General features: G+C 52.0%; 1 protein-coding gene across 2 annotated transcripts in view; it reads left to right on the forward strand.

The window, feature by feature from the left end:
- Nucleotides 1-1025: 1025 nt before the first annotated feature.
- ADAP1 (ArfGAP with dual PH domains 1) overlaps nucleotides 1026-23873 on the forward strand; it is a 60714-nt gene continuing 37866 nt past the window's right edge. Inside the window, exon 1 of one of the 2 annotated variants that reach the window (XM_067012856.1) lies at nucleotides 1026-1162. In XM_067012856.1, the coding sequence (XP_066868957.1) occupies nucleotides 1081-1162 (82 nt within the window). In that variant the 5' untranslated portion in view covers nucleotides 1026-1080. The remainder of the gene's footprint in view (nucleotides 1163-23873) is intronic. The other variant, XM_059038531.2, reaches the window with a different exon arrangement.

The raw sequence follows: 23873 nt of genomic DNA on the forward strand, positions 1-23873 counted from the left end.
TTGGTGTTCTCACAGGCCGAGGACCATTCTGGAAGGATGCTGATGGTGTTAACAATGGTTGGCTCACAGTTGCCGGAGCGGGGGTGGAAGTGGGGAGATGCTGTAATTTTTCAGTCTGGTACTGTTTCAATTTGTTTTTAACAAGATGCATCGTTGCATTCATAATTTAAGAAGAAAATGAAAAGAGTGGAAAAATGCAGGGGCACATCACCTCCCTCCCTCCCCATGTTTCTACCCTCATGTCTGGGTCCTGGCCTCCTGACTCACAACGGGCTTTATCGGGAGCACCGCGGCCCACCCCTTGTCCTGTCCCTGCTGGGTGGACGGTGGGGGCCCTTCTCCGGCCTGAGCACCCGCCGCACTCACTGGGCCTTGTCACCTGCCGGCCGTCTCCTCCCAGGGCAGGGATGGTGTGAGCCCCGGCCCCTAGCACTGGGCACGCACCACTCCCTCCGACAGGCATTCCCAGCGTGCCCACTGGACCTGGTGCGCGGACCCCCTGCGCGCACAGTAGGTGTCCAGGGGCTGATGGGGCCCAGATGACCGAAGGATGATCCCACCTAGGCTTGTGGTTATTCGGTCCCCTCAAGACCCCCCACCACTGTGGCTGCTGGCCTCTCGCGCGGGCAGGTGGGCCGCTGCGCTGGGATAGGGTGGGCGGAGGCGGCGGCGGCGGCGGCGGCGGCGGGCCGACCTCCCCGGGCGGGTCCCCGGGCGCGCGGGCGGGCGGGTTCCCGGGCGCGCGGGCTGGGACGCCGGGCGCGCGGGCTGGGACGCCTGGCCGGCGCGGGAGGAGGCTGCCCGCCCGCCCGCGCCGCTGGGGGCCGCCCGCGGGCCGCGCCGGCCAGAGCGCGCCGTGCGCCCCGGGCCCCGCGCCGGCACACGCTCGGCTGCCGCGGCGGCGACGAGAGCGGCGGCGGTGGAGCCGAGCCGGGCCGGGCGGCAGGAATGCGGAACCGGCGCGCGGGCTGAGCTGCTCAGGATGGCGCAGGGGCGGCGGCGGCGGGCGGCCTGCGCGGGGCCCTAGCGCGGCGGGGCGGACGCTCCCCACCCGGCGTCGCGGGGGGCGGCAACGCGGCCATGGCCAAGGAGCGGCGGAAGGCCGTGCTGGAGCTGCTGCAGCGGCCGGCGAACGCGCGCTGCGCGGACTGCGGCGCCCCGGGTAGGTGCGGGCCCGCTGGCTGCGTCCGGGGTAGCTGGGGGCCTGGGAGGGTGCGGGCCGGGTAGTGGCCGGCCCGCGTGGGGGAGGGCCCGAGTGGATGCGGCCCGGGGTGGGTGCCGGCCTGGATGCCAGCCCCGGGGCCGGGGAAGGGTGCTGCGGCGCCTGCTTGGCGCGGGGGGGGGGGGGGGGCGGGCAGCGCAGCCTGGTTCCCGCTCGGGTGGGGCGCGGGCCCGAGGGCACCTGCCGGGACCCAGACATCGCCTGCCCGCCCACGGCCCCTGGCCTGCGGCTGTGTCGCCGCCTCCCCTCCCCCAGGCTGCGTGTCTCGCTGTCACCCGCGGACCGCCGCCGCCTTGCGAAACCTGGGGCTCCGCAAAGAAAGAGGAAATCGCGGCGGGCGACCGGCTGCAGGGAGGGAATGGACAAGCGGGCCGCGGGCCCCTGTGCGTGGGTGTGGGGGTCCACCTGGCCCTGCCCCCCACCTGCGGGTGACGTCATGGGCCCCCGCCTGGAGCCCTTCTCTAGCCCTGCACCCGGCGGCAGGGGGAGGAAGCACCTGCCGCCTCCACGTGGACCCCGTGGGAACGGGCGCCCCTCCCCCGACCTGGCCTCACTGCTCTGAGGCAGGTGGCCAGTTCAGGTGGGGCCGAGGGGCAGGTGCAGCTCGGAACGAGCACTAGGCTACCTGCGTCCCATTCTCCCAGCAGGCATCTCCTAGTATTGGCTCCTGGGTGGTGCCCGCTCTGGGGTGATTTCCAAGGCGCCGGAGCCCTGGGGCTACGTGTGCTGGGGTTTGGCAGGAGGAGAAACGGCTTTGCTTTCGGACCAGCGGCACCTGCTTCTGGGCTGGCAGCCCCTGGCGCGGCTTCGCTGCGGTGGGGGTGGAGCAGCCCCTAGAGGCTCACCTGCTCCGGCCCCCAGCAGGGAGGGCTGCTCAGCTCAGGGGCTGTCCCCAGGCTCTGCGGGGACACACGGGGCGCTCCGCTGGGGGCTCCAAGCCTGAGCCCCTCAGAACAAGCCTACCACAGCGGGGAGTGGCCGAGCCCCCAGGGAGGGAAGGTGGAAAGACAGTGCATTTGTTCTGAGACTCCTGTTTGAGACACACGGTCTCTGGACACCCCGCAAGTAGGACACCCCCCCTAGTTGTCCTCTGCTGCTCGCCCGCGGGGCTGGGGGGGGTCTCCGGCGCAGCCCCCGCCCCCGCTGAGTGCTGGGCATCTGCTGGGCAGCTGCAGTGTGGCTTCGAGAGGCCACGCCAGAGCTGGAGAGTCCCAGAGGGGCGGCAGGCTGAGGGCCTTTCCCCGCTGCCCCGAGGGCCCGCCTCGCCTCGGCTGTGCAGCGAGGCACCGTCCCCTCCGCGCCTGCTCCCGCCTGCCCGCCCGCGCCGTCGTCCCCACCTCCCTCTCCCAGACCTGTGTTTCCACTTGTCAGGAGAGCGGCCGTGCCAGGGGGCGGTCTGGTGAGGAAGGGCGGTCAGCACGGTCTGCTCTCAGGCTCGGCCTGGGCGGCCCGGGCAGCGGGGAGCTGGCCCCGGCCCGCTCCTTCGTGGCCACCCTGCCCAGCGGGGGCTTCTCTGGACCCAGAGCCTCCCTGGCAGGAGGGACAGTGGGCTTCCTTGGCGTGGTGGGCCCTGCAGCTGCCGTGCCCACCCACCCACTCGGTCCAGGGGCGTGGCCCTCCAGCAGGTACAGGGGGTGGGGAGCGGCCGGCTCTCCCCGGCGTTGGGCCCGCCTCTGCTTTTCAGACTCGGTCCATGACCTCAGCATCTTGCCTCATCTTGTCTGGCAGCCTGAGGAGCATTTACAGCTGGGGAGACTGAGGCCTTGAGAACTTGAGCTGTCTTAGGGGACATGGGGCCGACCGGCTCTCCTGCTGCCCTGACGTCCCGTGACCCCCATGTGATGCCCGCCCACGGTCTCTGCTGGAGGCCTGCTGGTCTGTCCATATTCTGTGCCACTGTGGGGTGTCACTGGGACCTCCCATCCCTGCTGTGGCCCAGATAGGCAATTCGGGCCCACTCTGGCATTGAGGGGGGACAGAACACCATCACGTGGGCTGGTTCATGGCTGCTCTTCTCAACTGCAGCCCACCAGGAGCTGGGCGCCTCGAGGGTGAGGGTCCCCACGGCCGCACTCTGCACCACAGGACACGGGGTGGTCCCCGGCCGCCCGTAACCACCAGAGCAGATATGGGCAGACCTCACAGCTGGCCATGCAAGGGCTACTGGGAGGAACGCAGTCTGGGGTTGGCTGCAGCCCCCATGGGACCTGCTCCCAGACCCTCCCATTGTCCGCTCCAAGAGCGGGCCCCCTGCCCTTGAACACAGGGCCTTGTCTAACAGCTTCCAGAGAGGCTGCTCTCATCGCGGGCCTGGCGGGGGGGGGGTGGTTTTCCACCTTTGGGGGTGTGGGGAGGGGGCTGTGTCTCTTACTTCGTCTGAGTCACCTGCCTAGTTGGGACAAACGACAGTGTCACCTTGGAAGCTCAGGTCTGATGCCCAGGAAGGACATGGCCTCTCAGCTGTTTCACTGGGCTGAGGTGTGGGTGATCGTTCTGTGGGGCTTTGATGCATGTCACCTGGACCTTGGGATTGCCTAGAGCGCCAGGCAGAACCACCTCTGAGCACACGTGGGCCTTCTGATTGGTGGTGAGGTCTGGGCTCGTTAAGGAGAGCTTTCTGAGAAGACAGATAGGTGGTTTGGGACGGCGGTGTGGAGACCCTGCTGCTCCTGGGCAGGGGGTTTGATTTGATTTCCTGGACCGGGGAGTCTAGGTATGAGTGGCCCTGGGGGCCCGTCCTCGCAGCTCTGCCTGCAAGACCAGGGGAGTGAACTCAGAGTGGCAGGTCCTCCCTCAACCCTGGAAAGCTTCAAGGCAGAGGTGACTTTTCAGACATCCCCGTAAACCTGGGCGGAGAGGAATTTCGGGAATTTGGCTTAGTTTGGGAGAGGGTCCCCTGAGCGCGTGGTTGGCAGGGGGCTGCTGAGGAGGGGGTTGGGCAGGCAGTCCTGCTCCCTGGGGCAGCAGCCCACTTGGGTTTGGGGTTAAATTGTTTTTTCACTGGCGTAAAATATACAAAAAAGTTACTTTTCAGCGTGCAGCTCAGTGGTGTTAAGTACATTCACATCGTCTTGCAGCGTCACCACCACCCATCTCGCAGCTCTTTCCATCTTGCAAAACGGAAGCTCTGTCCCCGTTAAACACGGATTCCCTCTTCTTCCCCAGCCCCCGCCCTTCCACTTTCTGTCTCTATGAATTTGACCCACATAAGTGGAATCGCGCCGTATTTGTCCTTTTGTGTCTGGCTTACTTCACTGAACATCGTGTCCTCGATGTTTATCATGTGTCAGGATTTCCTACCTTCTTTAAAAAACTGAGTTATAATCGACTGTCACATCATATTAGTTTCAGGTGTACAGCACAGTGATTCGGTGTTTGTACGTGTTGAGAAGTGATCACCACAGTTAAGTCTAGTTAATACCCTCCGTCACGCGGCGTTTTTCCTTGTGAGGAGGACCTTTGAGATCTACTGTCTTAGGAACTTTCAAACATGCAGCACAGTATTCTCCACCGTAGCCAGCAGGCCGTGTGGGGCATCTGCAGGACTCGTTTATTTTGTGACTGGATGCTTGTGCCTTTTGACTCTCTTCACCCATTTCACCCGCCCCACCTCTGACAGCCCCCAGTCTGTTCTCTGTATCTGTGAGTTTTCTTCGATTGCATGTACAGTATTTGTCTTTCTCTGTCTGGTTTATTTTACTCAGCATAATGCCCTCAGGATCCACCCATGTTGTCACAAATGGCCGGGTTTCCTGCCTTTTTATGGTTGGATAATATTCATATGTTATATGTCACATTTTCTTTATCCGATCATCCGTATCTTAGCTATGGTATATAAGGCTGTAATGGATATGGGGATACAGATATCTTTTTGAAATTGTTTTCACTTCCTTCAGTAAAATATCTAGAAGCGAAATTACTAGATTGTATGGAAGTTCTAGTTTTAATCTTTTAGGAACGTGTATAGTGTTTCCATAGTGGTTGCATCAATTTACATTGTCACCCAAGTGTACAAGGGTCCCCTTTTATCCCCGTCTTTGTCAACACTTGTTATTTCTTGTCTTTTTTTGATGATGGCTATTCTAACAGGTGCGAGGTGATACCTCATTGTGGGTTTGATTTGCATTTCCCTGAGGCTTAGTGATTTGAGCATCTTTTCATATACCATGCCATCTGCATATCTTCTTTGGAAAAATGTCTTTTCAGAGGCCTTGCCCGTTTTTTAATTGAAGTGTTTTGTTTCGTTTTGTTGCTATTGTATGAGTTCTTTTTGTACTTTGGGTATTGACCCATTATTAGATATATGATTTGCAAATATTTTCTCCCATAGGTTGCCTTTTTATTTTGTTGATGGTTTCCTTTGCTGTGCAGAAGCTTTTTAGTCCCACTTGTTTATTTTTGCTTTTGTTGCCTTTGCTTTTGGTGTCAAATTCAAAAAATCATCACTAAGACCGACGTCAAAGAGCTTACTGTCTATGTTCTTCTAGGAGTTTTATGGTTCCAGGTCTTACATCCAAGTCTTTAATCCATTTCAACTTAATTTTTGTGTATGGTGTAAGATAGTGGTCCCAGTTCATTCTTTTTTTTTTTTTTTTTTTTTTGCGTGGTACGCGGGCCTCTCAACTGTTGTGGCCTCTCCCGTTGCAGAGCACAGGCTCCGGACGCGCAGGCTCAGCGGCCACGGCTCACGGGCCCAGCCGCTCCGCTGCATGTGGGATCCTCCCAGACCGGGGCATGAACCCGCGTCCCCTGCATCGGCAGGCGGACCCTCGACCACTGCGCCACCAGGGAAGCCCCCAGTTCGTTCTTTTGCGTGTGGCTGTCTGGTCTTCCCAGCACCATTTATTGAGGAAATTGTCCTTTATCTATTGTATAGTTTTGGCTCCTTTGTTGTAAATTAATTGACTATATATGTGTGGGCTTATTTCTAAGCTGTCTATTCTATTCCACTGATCTGTGTGTCTGTTTTTATGCTAATACTATACGTTTTTCTCATACTGTTTTGATTACTATAGCTTTCTAATACAGTTTGAAATGAGGAAATATGATGCCTCCAGCTTTATTCCTCTTTCTCAAGATCACTTTGGCTATTTGGGCTTCTTTGAGGTTCCATACAAATTTTAAGATGGTTTGTTTTTGTCAAAAATGCCATTGGAGGGCTTCCCTGGTAGCGCAGTGGTTGAGAATCTGCCTGCCAATGCAGGGGACATGGGTTCGAGCCCTGGTCCGGGAGGATCCCACATGCCGCGGAGCAGCTAGGCCCGTGAGCCACAACTACTGAGCCTGGGCGTCTGGAGCCTGTGCTCCACAACAAGAGAGGCCGTGACAGTGAGAGGCCCGCGCACTGCGATGAAGAGTGGCTCCCGCTCGCCGCGACTAGAGAAAGCCCTCGCACAGAAACGAAGACCCAACAGAGCCAAAAAGAAATAAATAAATTAAATTTTTTTAAAAAAGTTTAAAAAAATGCCATTGGAATTTTGATAGGGATTTCTGGATATATCTACATTGAATCTGTAGATCACTTTGGGGGGGATGGACATTTTAACAGTGCTAATTCTTCCAGTCCATGAGCGCAGAATATAATTCCATTCATTTGTGTCTTCTTCACTTTCTTTCATCAGTGTCTTATAGTTCTTAGCGTACCTGTTTTTCACCCCCTTGGCAAAATTTATTCCTAGGTATTTTATTCTTTTTGATGCAATCATAAATGTGTTGCTTTCTTTCTTTCTGCTAGTTCTTTTTTTTTTTTTTTTTTTGTGGTAGGCGGGCCTCTCACTGTCGTGGCCTCTCCCGTCGCGGAGCACAGGCTCCGGACGCGCAGGCTCAGCGGCCATGGCTCACGGGCCCAGTCGCTCCGCGGCATGTGGGATCTTCCCGGACCGGGGCACGAACCCGCGTCCCCTGCATCGGCAGGCGGACTCTCAACCACTGCGCCACCAGGGAAGCCCCTCTGCTAGTTCTTTTTATTAGTGTAAGGAAATGCAGCAAATTATTGTATATTGATTATGTATCCTGCAACATTACTGAATTCGTGTAGTAGTTCTAACATTTTGATGGCGTCGTAGGGTTTTCCATATTTGGTATCATGTCATCGGCAAACAGTGACAGTTTTACTTTTTCCTTTCTTATTTGGGTGCCGTTTCTTTCTCATTCTTGCCTATTTGCTCTGGTTAGGACTTACAATACTTTGTTGAATGACAATGGCAAGCCGGGGCTTCCTTGTCTTGTTCCTGATCGCATGATTTTTAATCTTCACTGGGTGTATCACGTTGATTGATGTGGGAATGTTGGTCCATCCTTGCATCCCTGGAATAAATCTCAGTTGATCATGGTATATGATCCTTTCGATGCATTGTTAAATTTAGTTTGCTAATAGTTTGTGATGGATTTTGCATCTCTGTTCATCAGGGATATTGGCCTATAACTTCCTTTTTTTGTGGTGTCTTTGTCTGGTTTTGGTATCAGGGTGATGCTGGGCTTGTAAAATGAGTTTCAAAGTGTTCCCTTCTGTTTTTTGGAAGAGTTTGAGAAGGACTGGTATTAATTCTTCTTTAAATGTTTGGTAGAATTCACCAGCAAAGCCTTCTGGTCCCGGACTTGAGTTTGTTGGGAGGTTTTTGATTACCAATTCAATCGCCTTATTAGTAATTGGTCTGTTCAGATTTTCTGTTTCTTCATGATTCAGTCTTGGTAGGTTTCATGTTTCTAGGAAGTTATCCATTTCTTCCAAGTTGTCCAGTTTTTTTACTTCTAGGTTAATACCATTGTGGGTAGAAAAGATGCTTGATGTGATTTCAGTCTTCTTAAATTAGACTTGTTTTGTGACCTAACAAATGATTTATCTTGGAGAATGTTCCATGTGCACTTAAGAATGTGTATTCTGTGTTGCTTCTGGGTGGAATTTCCTAGGTATGTCTGTTAAGTCCATGGTCTAATGTGTTGTTTAAAGCCAGTGTTTCCTCGTTGATTTTCTGTCTGGATGATCTAACCATTGGTGAAAGTGGGTTTTAAAGTCCCCTGCCGGGCTTCCCTGGTGGCGCAGTGGTTGGGAGTCCGCCTGCTGATGCAGGGGATACGGGTTCGTGCCCCGGTCCGGGAAGATCCCACATGCTGCGGCCTGTGAGCCATGGCTGCTGGGCCTGCGCGTCCGGAGCCTGTGCTCCGCAGCGGGAGAGGCCGCAGCGGTGAGAGGCCCGCGTACCGCAAAATAAATAAATAAATAAATAAATAAATAAAGTCCCCTGCTATTACTGTATTTCTGTCTATTTTTCCCTTTAGGTCTGTTAATATTTGCTTTACAGTTTCAGGTGTTACTATGTTGGGTATCTAAACATTTACAAATGTTATACCGTCTTGTGGGATTGACCTCTTTACCATGACATAATGACCTTCTTTGTCTCTTATTACTGTACTTGTTTTAAAGCCTATTTTTTCTGAGTATTTTTCCTAAGTATAGCTATCCTGACTCTCTTTTGATTTCCATTTCCTTCCATTTTAAGATCAAATAATATTCCATTGTATAAAAGGACTACATTTTACTTATCCATTCATTCTTCCACAGCTGGACACACTTGGGTTGCTTCCACGTTTTAGCTCCTGTGGATAATGCTGATATGAACATGGGTGTTCAAACATCTCAAGACTCTGCTTTCAGTTCTTTTGGGTATATACTCAGAAGTGGAATGACTGGGTCACTTGGTAATTCTATTTTTATTTTTTTGAGTAATCTTGTACTGTTTTCCAAAGCGGCGGTACCATTTTATATCCCCACCAGCAGTTCACGGGGTTCGAATTTCTCCACATCCTCTCCAACACTTGTTTTCTGTTTCTTGGATGGTGGTCATCCTGATGGGTGTGGGGTGGTGTCTCGCTGTGGCCTTGATTTGCATTTCCTTAATGATCAGTCATGCTGAGCATCTTTTTCATGTGCTGATTGACCATTTGTGTATCTTCTTTGGAGAAATGTCTTTTTAAATTCTTTGCCCATTAGAAATTGGGTTGTTTGTTTTTTATTGTTGTTGTTGAGTTTTGAGAGTTCTCTGTATATTAATCCCTTATCAGATATATGATTTGCAAATATTTTCTCTCATTCTGTGGGTCGCCTTTTTACTTGATGGATAGTATATTTTGATGCACAAAATATAAAATATTTTCATGAGGGAATTCCCTGGCGGTCCAGTGGTTAGGACTCAGTGCTCTCACTGCTGAGGGCCTGGTTTCAATCCCTAGTCAGGGAACTAAGATCCCACAAAGCCATGCAGCGCAACCAAGAAGAAACATTTTTTTTCATTTTCGTGAAATCGAATTTGCTTATTTTTTTTCTTTTCTTGCCTGTGCCCTTTGGTGTCATAGCCAAGAAAGCATTTTCAAATCCAGTGTTATGAAGCTTTTGTCCCATGTTTTCTTCTCAGAGTTTTATGGTTTTAGGTCTCACATTTAGGTTCTTGATCTATTTTGAGTCAATTTTTGTACATGGTGTGAGGTAAGGGTCCACCTTTATTCTTTTTTGCATGTGGATATCCAGTGGTGTTCCAGCACCATTTCTTGAACAGACTCTTTTTCTCCATTGATTGATCTTGACACCCTTGTCAAAAATCATTTGACCATATATGTGAGGGTTTATTTCTGGGCTCTGTATTCTATTCCATTGGTCTATTTGTTTTTCATGCCAGTACCACACTGTTTTGATTACTGTAACTTTGGAGGTCCCTTGAGATTGCCTGTGAATTTTAGGATGGGTTTTTTCTATTTCTGCCCAAAAAGTCTTTGGGATTTTGATAGGGATTGCATTGACATTTTAGATCACTTTGGGTAATGTTGACATTTTAACAATATTAAGTTTTCTAGTCCATGAACATGGGATGTGTTTCCATTTATTTATGTCCTCTTTAATTTCTTTCAGGAATGTTTGTAGTTTTCATTGTACAAGTCTTTCACCTCCTTGGTTAAGATAATTCCTAAGTATTTTATTCTTTTTGATGCTAATGTAAATGATGTTGTTTTTGTAATTTCCTTTTCAAATTGTTCTATATATATAGAAATGCAACTGATTTTTGTGTGTTAACTTTGAATACTGCTGCTTTGCTTAGTTTGTCTATTAGTTCTAACAGCTTTTTTGTGGAGTCATTATGAATTTCTATATATAAGAGCATATCATTGGCAAATTAGATAATTTTACTTCTTCCTTTCCAATTTGGATGACTTTCATTTCTTTTTGTTGCCTCATTCCTCTGGCTAGAAGTTCCAGTACTGTGTTCAACAAAAGTGTTGCAGAGGGCAACTTTGCCTTGTTCCTGATCGTAGAGGAAAAGACTTAAGTCTTTCACCATTGACTGTTATGTTTGCTGTGGGTTTTTCATATATGGCTTTTATTATGTGGAGTTAGTTTACTTCTATTTCTTTTCTTTCTTTTTTTTTTTTTTTTTTTGTTTGTGGTACGCGGGCCTCTCACTGTCATGGCCTCTTCTGTTGCGGAGCACAGGCTCCGGACGCGCAGGCTCAGTGGCCATGGCTCACGGGCCTAGCCGCTCCACGGCATGTGGGATCTTCCCAGATCGGGGCACAAACCCGTGTCCCCTGAATTGGCAGGCGGACTCTCAACCACTGTGCCACCAGGGAAGCCCTATTTCTAATTATAAAGAGTGTTGACTTTTTTCAAATGCTTTTCCTGCACCAGTTGAGACGATTATGTGTTTTTTCCCCTCTTTATTCTGTTTAAGTGATGTATTACATTGATTGATTTTCATGTATTGAATTGTTCTTTCATTCCGGGAATAACTCCTACTTGGTCATGGTATATAATCCTTTTAATATGGTAGTAAATTCAGGTTGATAGTGGTTTTTTAAACTTTTTAAAGCCTTTTATTATGGATATTTCAAACATATACAAATATACCCATTACCCAGGTTTAACCATTCACTCTTTTTTTCCATATTCTTTTCCATTATGGTTTATTAAAGGATATTGAATATAGTTCCCTGTGCTGTACAGTAGGACCTGTTGTTTATCCATCCTGTATATAATAGTTTGCATCTGCTAGTCCCAAACTCCCAATCCATCCCTCCCCGGCCCCCTCCCCTTGGCACCCACAGGTCTGTTCTGTATGTCTCTGCGTCTGTTTCTATTTAGTCTGATAGTATTTTGTTGAGGACTTTTTAAAAAAAAATTTATTCTGGCTATGTTGGGTCTTTGTTGCTGCACATGGGCCCCCTCTAGTTGCGGCGAGCGGGGGCCACTCCTCACTACAGTGCGCGGGCCCCTCACTGCGGTGGCCTCTCCCGTTGCAGAGCATGGGCTCCAGGCGTGCGGGCTCAGTAGTTGTGGCCTGCGGGCTCCAGAGCGCGGGCTTCAGCAGCCGTGGCTCACGGGCTCAGCTGCTCCGTGGCACGTGGGATCCTCCCGGACCAGGGCTTGAACCCGTGTCCCCTGCATTGGCAGGCAGACCCCCAACCGCTGCACCACCAGGGAAGCCCATTGTTGAGGATTTTTGCACCAATGTTCATCAGGTATATTGGTCTGTGGTTTTCTTATAGTGTTTTTGGTATCAGGTTTATGCTGGTCTTATAGAGTGAGTTAGGAAGTGTTCCCTCATCTTCAGTTTTTCAATTAAAAAAAAAAAAGTTTGAGAGGAATTGGTGTCAGTCCTTCTTCTTCTTCTTTTTTAAAAAAATACATTTATGTATTTTGGCTGCGTTGGGTCTTGGTCGCTGTGCGCGGGCTTCCTCTAGTTGTGGCGAGTGGGGCCTCCTCTTTGCTGTGCTGCCTGGGCTGCCCATTACAGTGGCTTCTCTTGTTGCGCAGCACGGGCTCTAAGCACGTGGGCTTCAGTAGTTGTGTCTCACTGGCTCTAGAGCGCAGGCTCAGTAGTTGTGGTGCCTGGGCTTAATTGCTCCGCGGCATGTGGGATCTTCCTGGACCAGGGCTCAAACCTGTGTCCCCTACATTGGCAGGCGGATTCTTAACCATTGCGCCACCAGGGAGGTCCCTGGTGTCAGTTCTTCTTTAAATCTTAGGCAGAATTTGCCATTGAAGCCGTGAGGTCCAGTTCTTCTCTTTGTTTGGAGAATTTGATTATGGATTCAATCTCCTTCCTAGTTATAGGTCTCTTCAGATCATGTATTTCTTCCTGATTTAGTCTTGGTAGGTTTTGTGTTTCCAGGAATTTGTCTATTTCATCCAAGTAATCCACTTTGTTGGTGTACAGTTGTTCACAGTACTTTCTTATAATCTTTTTTATGTCTGTAGAATTGGTAATAATACCCCCGCTTTCATCTTTCTTTTTTTAAGTTTATTTTTTTATATGAAGTGTAGTCAATTTACAGTGTTTTATTTGTTTCTGATGTACATCAGAGTGATTCAGTTTTATATGTGTGTGTGTGTATGTGTGTGTATGTGTATTCTTTTTCATATGCTCTTCCATTATGGTTTATCACAGGATATTGAATATAGTTCCCTGTGCTGTACAGCAGGACCTTGTTGTTTATCCATCCTATATGTAATAGTTTGCATCTGCTGATCCCACACTCCCATGCTGTCCTTCCCCCTCCTTCCTCCCCCTTGGCAACCACAAGTCTGTTCTCTACATCTGTGAGTCTGTTTCTGTTTTGTAGATATGTTCATTTGTGTCATATTTTAGATTCCACATGTAAATGATATCATATGGCATTTGTCTTTCTCTTTCTGACTTCACTTAGTATGATAATCTCTAGGTCCATCCCACTTTCATTTCTGATTTTAGTATTTTGAATCTTCTCTCTTTTCTTAGTCCATCTAGTTGAATTTTTGTCAATCTTGTTGATCTTTTTGGACAACCAACTTTTGGCTTCATTTATTTTCTCTATTGTTTTTCTGTTCTCTATTTCACTTATCTCTGCTCTAATCTTTATTTCTTTCTTCTTTCCTCTAGCTTTGGGTTTAGTTCTCCTTTTCCTAGTTCTTTACATTGTAAAGTTAGGTTACTGATTTGAGGTCTTTCTTGTTTTTTTTAATGTCTGCATTTATAGCCATAAATTTCCCCCTTAGCACCGCTTCTGCTGCATCTCATAAGTTTTAGTATGTTGTGTTTTTGTTTTCATTCATCTCTAAGTATTTTCTAATTTCCATCGTGATTTCTTCTTAGATCCATTGGTTGTTTAAAGTGTGTTGTTAAATTTCCACACAATCGTGAATTTTACAGTTTTCTTTGTTATCGATTTCTAACTTCATCCTGTGGCGGTTAGAAAGGATACTTTGTATGATATCTATCTTTTAAAATCTATTGAGGCTTAATCTGTGCCCTAAGGTATGGTCTGTCCTGCCAAATGTCCCACGTGCACTTGTGAGAATGCACATGCTGCTGTCAGGTGGAGAGTTCTCTGTGTGTCTGTTAGGTCTAGTTGGCTTATTGTGTTAAGTCCTCTGTTTCCTTACTTCTGTCTGGTTCTTCTGTCCGTTATTGAGAGTAGAATATTGAAATCTTCAACTGTTACTGTAGAATTGCCTATTTTCCCCTTCAATTTGTCAGTTTTTGCTTCATGTATCTTGATGGTGTGTCATTAGCTATGTAAATATCCATAATTGTTATATCTTCTGGCTGTATTGAACCTTTATGAATATATAATGTATTTCTTTGTATCTTGTAGCCTTTTTTGATTTAAAGTCTGTTTTGTGTAGCCACTCTTCCTCTAACTTGTTTACTGTTTGCATGGAATATCTTTTTCTGTCCTTTTAGTTTCAACCTGTTTGTGACTTTGGATCTCAAGTGAGTCTCCTGGAGTAAAGGATACAGTTGGATGATGTGTTTATAGCCATTCTGGCAATCTCTGTCTTTTGATTGGGAGTTTAACACATTTACATTTACAGTCATTACTGATAAGGAGGGACTCACTTCTGTCATTGTACTATTTGTTTTCTATATGCCCTGTAGATTTTTTTGTCCCTTATTTCCTGCATTCCTGTCATATTTTATGTTTATTTTTTTAGTGAAATATTTAATTTTTTCTTAATTTTTTTTTGTGTATATTCTGTAGCTGTTTTCTTTGTGGTTACTATGGGAATTACATTTAACATTCTAAAGTTATAGCATTCTAATTTGAATTTATAGCAGATTAACTTTAATAACATACAAAACCTCTGCTTCTTTATAGTTCCATCTCCACCTCTTTCAGTTGTTGGTGTCGCAAAATGATATCTTTATACATTGTGTGCCCTAAAACATAAACTACTAATTATTTTAAATGCACTATCTCCTAACGTATGTAAGAAACAAGGTTTGGAGTCACAACCCAGAATTACAGTAATGCCAGCTTTCACATTAATGTTTTTTCCTTTAAAAATATTAGTCTCTTAAATCACGTAGATAACAAAAAGTTACCAACCATTGTTACAGCTAATACTGGCTTGTGTGATAGCCCACGTATTTACCTTCATTGAGATCTTTGTTTCTCCACATGGCTTTGAGGGGTACCGCCAAGTGTTCGAACCTCCATTTCACCTGCAGGGCTCCCTGAGCATGTCTCGCAGGTGGTCCTAGTGCTCACAAACTCCCTCAGCTCTTTGTTTATCTGGGCCTCATTTCCCCGTTACTTTTTTTTTTTTTTTTTGGCTGCACTGCATGACTTGTGGGATCTTAGTTCCCCAACCAGGGATTGAACCTGGGCCCTCGGCAGTGAGAGCACAGAGTCCTAACCTCCGAACCACCAGGGAATTCTCTCCCCCTTACTTTTGAAGGACAGTTTTGCTTGTTAAGAGGTCCCCCCCTGCCTTGAGCACTTTGAATATATTGGCTGTCTTGTGCCTCCAGCGTTTCTGATGAGAAGTCTGCTCGTTATCTGTTCGAGGATCCCTTGTATGTGACAGGTTGCTTCTCTTTTGATGCTTTCAAGATGCTTTGTGTTTTGAAAGTTTGATTATAATGTTTCTCAGTTTGGGCCTCTTTGAGTTCATCTTACTTGTAGTTTGTTGAGCTTCTTGGATGTTTATATTCATGTCTTTCATCAAATTTGTGAAGTTTTCATTGAGTATTTTTTCATGTATTCTCTCTGCATGTTTCTTTCTCTGCCTCTTCTCCTGAGACTCCCATAATGCATATGTTGGTCTATTTCGTCATGTCCCATAGGTTCTTTAGGCACTGCTCACTTTTATTCAATCTTTTTTCTTTCTCCTCCCCAGCCTCAATAATTTCTATTCTCATATCTTCACGTTCACTGATTCTTTCTTCTGCCTGTTTGTATCTGCCTTTGAATCTCTCTAGTGAATTTTTCATTTCAGCTGTACTTTTAGCTCCAGGTTTTTTGTCTGTTTGTTTATTTCCTTTTAGCTTACTATCTCTTCATCAATATTTCTACTTTGTTTATATTAATACATTGTTTTCTTGACTTTCTCCACATATTCCTGTTGTTCTCTGAGCATAGTTAAGGCTGTGCTATTAAATCTTTGTCTAGTATATTTGCCATTAAGTCTTTTTCAAGGACACATTCTCTTTAATTACTTTTCCCTTTGGATAAGCCATACTCTCCTGTTTCTTTGTGTGCCTTGTGTTTTTTGTTGAACACTGGGCATTTGAATCTAATAATATGGTACCTCTGGAAATCAGATTCTGCCCTTTCAGCATGGTTTGCTACAGTTTTGTAATTGTTTTTTTCCCCCTGACTGTTTTAGTCTGTGTCTATGCTGTGGATCAGCCTGAGGAGTGAATTTAATGTCTTCTCAGGTCTTCTAAGCCTTTCTCTGGTCATGCTTGGTCACTTTCTAGTTTTCCTCGTATATGCAGTTGTTTCTGAACATCCTAGTCTTTAATGAGTGGCTCCCCAAAGGGGAAAAGCACAAGTGAAGGGGGAAAGCTGGTGCTGGCCCTTTAAGGCTTTGGGAGGTCTTGAGCTGCAGGGGGAGTGGCGGCAGCAAAGGCTGCTTCCCCCTTTTGCTGCACGTCTGCGGTCAGAAGCAGCAGTCAGAGCACAGATCCCGGACATTTGAGGGACAAGGTCCTTCTTCACCCTGGCTCCTGCGAACTGAGTGCCAGCTGCACCTGGGACACATGCCCAGAGGCCTGCTGTGCTCAGAGCTAAAATTGAGCAGAATTAACTGCAATTTATGTCCAAGTTCTCCCCTGGAAGTTGTAAGACTTCAGCCGGCTCTGGAGTTCAAAAACTGTTACATCAGTCAGATTCTGCCAGTACCGTTGTTCTCCAGCTGGGGAGAGAGATTTCTGGTGCTTCCTACCCAGCCATCTTCCCAGAGTCTTCTCCGGGACGGGCACTCCATCCGGGCCCGGAGGTGGACTGCAGTGAGCCGGTCTCGCCCGGCCCCCGACCCCGGTCCGCGGCGTCCTGCCACTTTGCAGAGGTGGCTCGTGGCTGCGCGGCTCTGCCCACGGACCAGAGGCCTGTGAGGGCCGAGCCTTCAGTCGGCCGCCCACCCTGGACTCCAGTGCGGGTGCCCCCTTACTCCATCCCATGCGTGTGCAGGAGCACCTTGTCCTGTGCCGTCGCCCGGGCCGTTTGCTCACGTGTCTGCGTTCTGTGCGGGAGACGGAAGATGAGAAAGTGACCCCACGCAGAGTCGGGACAGGCAGAGGGTGGCTAGTGCAGGGGTGGCCACTGCTGAATTGTGAACAGGAGCTGGGCCTGCAGGGATCTGGACGAGGAGCATTCTGGACTGTCAGAACAGCTGCCCAGATGCCTGGGTCCAGGCCTGGCCTCTTTAGGGAGCAGGAGGTGGCGGGGGGGGGGGGTGTTGAATGCAGGGAGGCTCTGGGACAACAGGGGAAGCGTGGGGTCACCTTGTGCAAGGGTCGCCTCGTCTAATGACGGGTTTGGGGTGGGCTTGGCGGGGAGAAGCCTGATCCACATTTTGGGGTCCCGGGGGGAGATGGAGCGCAGGTGTGGCACTGAGCGCCCCCTGTAGGAGCAGAGCCCGCGGAGGAGATGGGGAGGGTGGAGCCCCCGTGAAGACAGCTGTTAACAAAGGGGAGGGGCGCCCGCATGCGAGGGGATCAGCGAAGAGGGCAAACTGAACTGACCCCTGGCGGGGCAGCTCGGGGGTCGCTGGCTGGTGGGAGCCGGCGGCAGTGCCCGGACCACCTGGGAAAGCAGCCGAGACCTCCGTGGACACAGGAGGAGGCGGGGGCGCCTCTGTCCCCCCGCGTGGGGTGGGGGCGGGGGGGGGGAGGAGAGGGTGAAGCAGCGGCTCTGATGCGGGAAGCCCCGGGAAGGGGGGCCCTGGCCAGAGGCCCTCGGATATCCCCGTGATGCGAGGTCCGGGGTCAGCCTGCGCACCTGTAGGCGGCCGGGCCCTTCCCTGCGCGTGGGGCGCCCCCCGGGCGAGACCTTGGTGTGTGAGAGGCGGCCCGCGTTGTGCAGCAGAGGGAGGGCAGTGGAGACTCGGGGTCTGTGCTCTCGAGGTGCGGGGCAGGCGGGTCGGAACAGGGCCCCCGAGTGGGAGCGGGCAGCCTCTGCGGTGACAGGGAGAGGGTGTGGCCCTGGGTGCGGCGGGGGTCTGGGTGGGGGTCTCTGGGAGGAGGGTGTCACTGGCATGTGACGAGGGGACAGGTGGGTAACCACGGGCGCCAGGGTCATCCGGGGTCCCCCGGGGGGCGTGGCTCCTCCGGAAGCAGGTGGGCCCGCCAGCCGCCGGGGCCCCAGGCCGGCCATGAGCCTGGCTTGGTGGAGGGAGAAGCTGAGAGGCCGGTGTGTCCAGAGCAGGAGGCGGGAGCTGAGAGGTGGCGTGGGGCGCACGCGGGGCCCCAGCGGGAGGGTGGGTCTGGCGGGGGGGGAAGCGAGACGGAAGCAGGTAGACGGTTGGCGTGCTCCCACATCCTCCAGACCCGAGGTGACAGCGGTGCGGTGGGAAATGATCGAGTCCTGGAAACATTTTGAAGTCTGAGGAGCGGGACTTGCTGGCAGACGGGGCGTGGGGGTGAAGGGCAGGGAGGGACAAGGGCGCCCCGGCTTTTAGCCGAGGCTGAAGGAAGGGTGAGGCGCCACCGCCGGCTGGGGGCCAGGGGCTGGTTGAGAGGCCGCCGTAGACCTGGAGTGCAGGCGCGAGCCCGGCGCCGGGACAGTCCCGGGCGAAGAGGGCAGAGGTGGAGACGGGGCAGAAAACAGCCGGAGGGGTGTGAGTGTTTCCTTTTCTTTTCCTTTTTCTTAATCGAGGTGAAATTCACACAGCATAAAATTGGCCATTAAAAGTGAACAATTCAGTGGCCTTGAGAACATCCCCAGGTTGTGTGGCCACCACCTCCGTCTGGCTCAAAGCACAGTTTTCACAGCCAAGAGACCAGATGAGGTGCCGGGAGGGTGCCCGGCGGGGAGGGGCTCGCGCGCAGCCTGGAAGGCGGGGGGACCCCCGGGAGGCGGGCGGCCTGGCCAGAGGCTGCCTGGTCCGGGAAGGATGGGGTCAGGGCCGTGGGGGCCAGCGGGGTCTGCGACGGGGGTGGGGATGAGAGGGAGGGGGGCGTCCGCAAGGCACCTCGGGGCCGAGGGAGGGACTGGGCAGTGTGCGAGGCGCTGGCCGGAGTGATGGGAGAGCTGGGGAAGGACGGGGCGGCAGAGGAGAGGGAACTAGGCCAGGCAGGTGGGGAGGGCTCGGGGGGAGGCTGAGCGAGGCTGGGTCCCGTGCTCGCCTCTCAGTGGACTGGGCGCCGGGGCCGGGAGAGGAGAAGCTGTGAGCCGCGGGAACTCACTGAGCGCCTGCTGTATGCAGGGTGCCGTCCTCGGTGGTGGGAACCGCCAGGCACAGAAGCCAATTGCCCGCCCTCCCGGAGCTTAGATTCCAGCGGGAGACAGAGGGCGAACACACCCCAGGCTGCACTGTGTGTGCGGAAGCGCCAACAGTGGAAACGGGGCGTGGGACCCGGATCGAGGCGCAGGGCGGGTGCTGTGCGTGTGGGGAGGGGCGGCCCCAGCAGAGGAGTAACTGCGGCGGGCGGCCGGCACGGGCCGTGGGCCCCTAGGCGGCCACCGGGCCCTCTGCCCAGAGCCAGTTGCCCGGCTGTGCCCCCCAGGACTCGGCCCTCCTCACTGCTGGGCCTCTGCCTTGTGGGGGCCACGGGGTTCGGCCAGACCCACCGTTCCATTGCCAGGCCCCACTGCACACCCTCCTGCCCCTGCTGGACCTTGGCCGAGGGACACGCCTGCTCTTGCTGGCTCAGCCCCAGGACGTGTCTCACCTGGCCTCGGTCCGGCTCCCGGAGATGGAAACAGCCAGGGGGCTGAGTCACTCAGAGCGCCCTAGGAGAGGCTGGGCAGAGCTGGGGTAGACAGAGGGCAGAGGACGGGCGGAAGCTGGCAGCCTGGAGCAGTCCGTTGGGCGGCGGGTCCGGCCGCCCCGGGCACCCCGGTCAGAGAGGGTGCGGCAGGAGCCTGGAGAAGCGCAGGGCGGCCCCGACAGTTGAGGGGCCCGGGCAGGAGTGCACGTGGAGACTCGGGCCTGGCCCCTCTCCCGCCCCCGCTTATCGCAGGGCGGCATGCGCTCCACCCACACCAGCCCATGCCCTTGGCCGCCCCGCGGCCCAGGCCATTGGGCAAGGAATCCCCGAGGCCTGGGTGCTCACGAGTGGACAGAGAGGGGCAGGGCGGGCTCTGGATGGCTCGGCAGCCCCTTGCCCCGCGGGGGCGGGGTGCAGCCAGAGTGGAGCCCGGACCAGGTGTGGGGCCCTCCTGCCCGGGACTGAGGGGTCCTGGAGCCGGGCTTCCCCGACCAGCTCCCCTCCCCCCGTGGGTCCCCTTCCACCCCAGGGGCTCTGAGCTCAGGAGTGTGGGGCTTTCGCATATACACGGGCGCCCCAGCCCCGTGCCCGTTTCCTGGCCCCGATGGGGGAGGGGGCTTGTGCAGATGGGGTGGACCTGGCTGTGCCCCAGCGGCTCGGGCGGGAAGCCTGCGGGGACAGCCTGTCCACTACGAAAGCTGAAGGTCAGCCACCCCCTCCCTTGGGGACCTCCTGCCAGCCCTTAGCCAGCCCCTCATCGCCCCTGCTGCACGCGTGCACACGCGCCCATCCCGGAGGTCCTTGGCCTCAGGGTCGGCGTCCCCAGTGGACAGGCCGGGGGGGCCGGCCCGCCCAAGATTGTGCCGAGAGGCTTTTGTCGGGAGGACGGAGGGGCTGGGGTCAAGGGAATCACCCATTAGCTGAGGTGCAGGCGCAGCGCAGGAAGAGTCGATCCATGACTCAACCAGATGGACACACGGGAGACTGGCCTGGAGCTGCCTCTGGGCCACAGCGAGGGGCCCGCACGCCCCACTGGTCCCCGCGTGCTGCTCTGGGGGGCTGGGGACTGGGAGCGGCCACCCTGCCCGGCCCCAGGGGCCTTACACTGTTGCCTGAGTCACCCCCAGAGCTTGCCTCCCAGGGTCGGAATCCTGCGTTAAAATAGGGGCTCTTGATGGGGAAGCCCGGCGCACAGGGGTGCCATTCCTGGTGTGTGTGCTGCTTGACCGGTCCTCCGGGGGTGGTGCGTCCTGAGAGCAGCAGGTGCTCTGTGGGCTCGGCCGGCAGGCCCCGGACTCGTGCCCTCCTCACTGCCTTCAGGATTTTTGCAGCACTTTGCAGGGGCAGAGGACAGACAAGCACTCTGCCCAGCCACGGGTGACCCGTGCGTGGGGGGCACTGCAGGCCCACTGTGCGCCGGGCAGAGGCAGTGGTGCCACGTGTGACGGCAGGGTTGGGGGGACTCCCCCAGGCCGGGACCATGGGCTTCCCAAGCTGCGGTGCACAGGCTGGGCTCGGGGTCGGGACGCCTCCTGCTTCAGACCTGTTTCAAACCATCTTCTTGCCTTTCCCCACCAGGCCCTGGGGAGCCCCCGAAGGGGTGGGGGCAGCAGGGGAGTCACCTCCCGAGGAGATGGATAGGCTTCCTCACCAGCCGGGACGCTGGGCTGGGGCTCCCTTGGGCGCCGGCCACCGCACACGTCCTCGCACCCACCTTCTTTGAACCAGGAGGGTGGCTCCGGCGTGGAGGGTGGGAGCCGCGTGCCTGCCGTCTGACCCCAGCTCTGCCACTGTGTGACCTCAGGCACCGTCTCACCCTCTCTGGGCATTGTGTGCCGTCTTGCGTAGAACCGGACGGATGACCGGACGCAGCCCCGGAGGGAGCGGCTAGGTAACGCGGCCAGTCATGGCGCAGTGAGTGCGACGAGGCCCTAGAGCTGTTACAGCGGCTGAGGGGCCGGCGGGGGGCCGGGCGGCAGGCGCTGACTCCGAGGACACCGTTGCAGGTCAGACCGGGCCTCTGGGTCGGCCCGTGTGGCCCCCGGGCGCCACCTGGACATCACTCTGGGGGGGCGCACCCCTCGAGAGGAAGCAGGTGCCTGCCCACCCTTCAGGGCAGGATGCAGGGGGAGGAGGCCCTGACTTTCCTGCTTCTCCAGTCTCTTGGGACAGGTCCGGGGTTGTAGACACACAAACATCTTTCTTAAATTCACTTTTATCGAGGTGTGACTTACAGAGGATGAAATGCACCCCTTTGGAATATGGGAGAAGTAGCCGCCGTCACCCCAGAAGCCCCCGCGGGGCCTGTGCGGTCAGCCCTGCTCCCCCGATGACGGACGATGGGGAGAGCCCTCCTTGTGCTTATTTGCCGTCTTCCATCAAAGTGTCTGTTAAGATCTTTTGCCTGTTTTTGTAATTGGGTTGTTTGTTTTATTACTGAGTTTGAATAGTTCTTGATATCCTTTGGACACAGACCTCTTATCAGATAATATACGATTTGCAAAATTTCCCCCAGTGTGACTTGCCGTTTCATTCCCTTGACTAATGGTGCTTTGCAAAGAGCAGATTTTTTTAAAATTCTGATAAAGCAATGTATCTTTTTTTAATAAATGGGTTTTGCTTTTACTGTTGTAGCTAAAAAGTCTTTGCCTAACCCAGGGTCACAAATATTTTTCTCCTATTTTCCTTTGGAAGCTTCATGGTTTCAGGTTTTACATTTGGTGCTCTGATGCATTTTGAATTCCTTTTGTATATGGCGGGAGGTTTGGATTGAAGTCTGGTATTTGCAGATGATGCCTGGCTCAGCTCCATGTGTTGAGAGATTATTCTTTCCCCACTGAACTGCCCGCACACCTTTGTCAGTAATTGGGTGGCCACACACGTGTGGCCTATTTCTGGACCCTCTATTCTGTTCCGTTGATCTGTTTGGTTTTTTGCTGATACCAACACCATCTTGTTAGCTGTGGCTTTGCAATAAATTCTAAAATAAATTCTAAAACCTTCATCTTTGTTCTTTTTCAAAGTTGTTTTGGCTCTTCTAGGTTCGCTGCATTTACCTACGGATTTTAGAACCAGCTTGTTAATTTCTGCTCGAAAAACCCTGCTGGAATTCTGATTGGGATTGCGTTGAATCTATGGATTAATTTGAGAGAGTTTACATCTTCACAATACAGAGTGTTCCAACCCGTGGGAATAGCGTCTCTCACCACGTATTCGGGTCTTTAATTTTTTCAGCAATATCTTATAGTTTTCAGCGTACTGTTTTGCATATCTGGTCATATTTACCCCTAAGTATTTAATATTTTTTACGCTATTGTAAATGGTATTCAAAATTTTTTAATTGTGGTAAAATATGTGTAACATAAAATTTGCCATTTTACTCTCTCAAGGGTGTAGTTCGGTGGTGTTAAGAACATTCACTGGTTGTGCTACCGTCTCCAGAATGTAATTGTGTTTTTAAATGTCCAGTTTCTGATGGCTCGTTGCTGGTTTATAGAAATACGACTGATTTTTGTATATTTATATTGTATCCTGCAGCCTTGTTTGTTCTAGTAGTGTTTTTGTAGACTCCAGCGGATTTTCTATATAGATAAACATGTTGTCTATGCATGAGAGCCATTTTACTTCTTCCTTTCCAACCTGGATGCTTTTTATTTATTTTTATTGCCTCAGTGCACTGACCAGAACCTCTAGTGTAGTGTTTATGTTTGTTTGTTTTAGATTTTTTAATAGCTTTATTGAGATATAATTTATGTACCATACAATTCACCCCTTTGAGGTGAACAATTCGGTGGTTTTTAGCGTACCCACAGAGCTGGGCTCCTGTCACCACCGTCAATTTAAAGACATTTTCATTATTCCAAGAAGAAATACCATACACTTTAGCCATCACTCCCCATTCTTCACACCCCGCCCCCAACCCTAGACATCCACTGTTCCCTCCTGGGTAGTGTTGAATAGAAGTGAAGAGAGCAGATATTCCTGTCTAGTTCCCCGTCTTAGCGGGGAAGCATTCAGCCTTGCTCCGTTAAGTATGATGTCAGCTGTAGGTATTTCACAGATGCCCTTTACCAAGTTAGGGAAGTTCCCCTCTATTCCTAGTTTTCTGAGGAGTTTTATTAGGGTGTTACATTTCATCGCATGCTTTTTCTGCGTCTCTTGAGAGGATGGTAGGCTTTTCTTTCTTAACCTGCAAATACGGCGAATTACGCTGACGGATTTCCAGACTTTCAGCCAGCCTTGCATTCTTGGTGTGCAGCCCTGTTGGTGACAGGCCTTGTACTTTTCACATATTGTTGATGTGCAGATTTTTAGGGACATATTTTCATTTCTCTTGGGTAAATACCGAGGAGCAGAATTGCGGGGTTATAGGAGAGGTGTACGTTTCATTATGTGAGCAGCTGCGGACTGTGTCCCAGGGCGGGTTGAGTCAGTTTATACTCCCGCCGGCTGTGTCTGAGAACCCA

This window comes from Kogia breviceps, chromosome 14 (genome assembly GCF_026419965.1).
Source record: "Kogia breviceps isolate mKogBre1 chromosome 14, mKogBre1 haplotype 1, whole genome shotgun sequence".
Classification (NCBI taxonomy): domain Eukaryota; kingdom Metazoa; phylum Chordata; class Mammalia; order Artiodactyla; family Physeteridae; genus Kogia; species Kogia breviceps.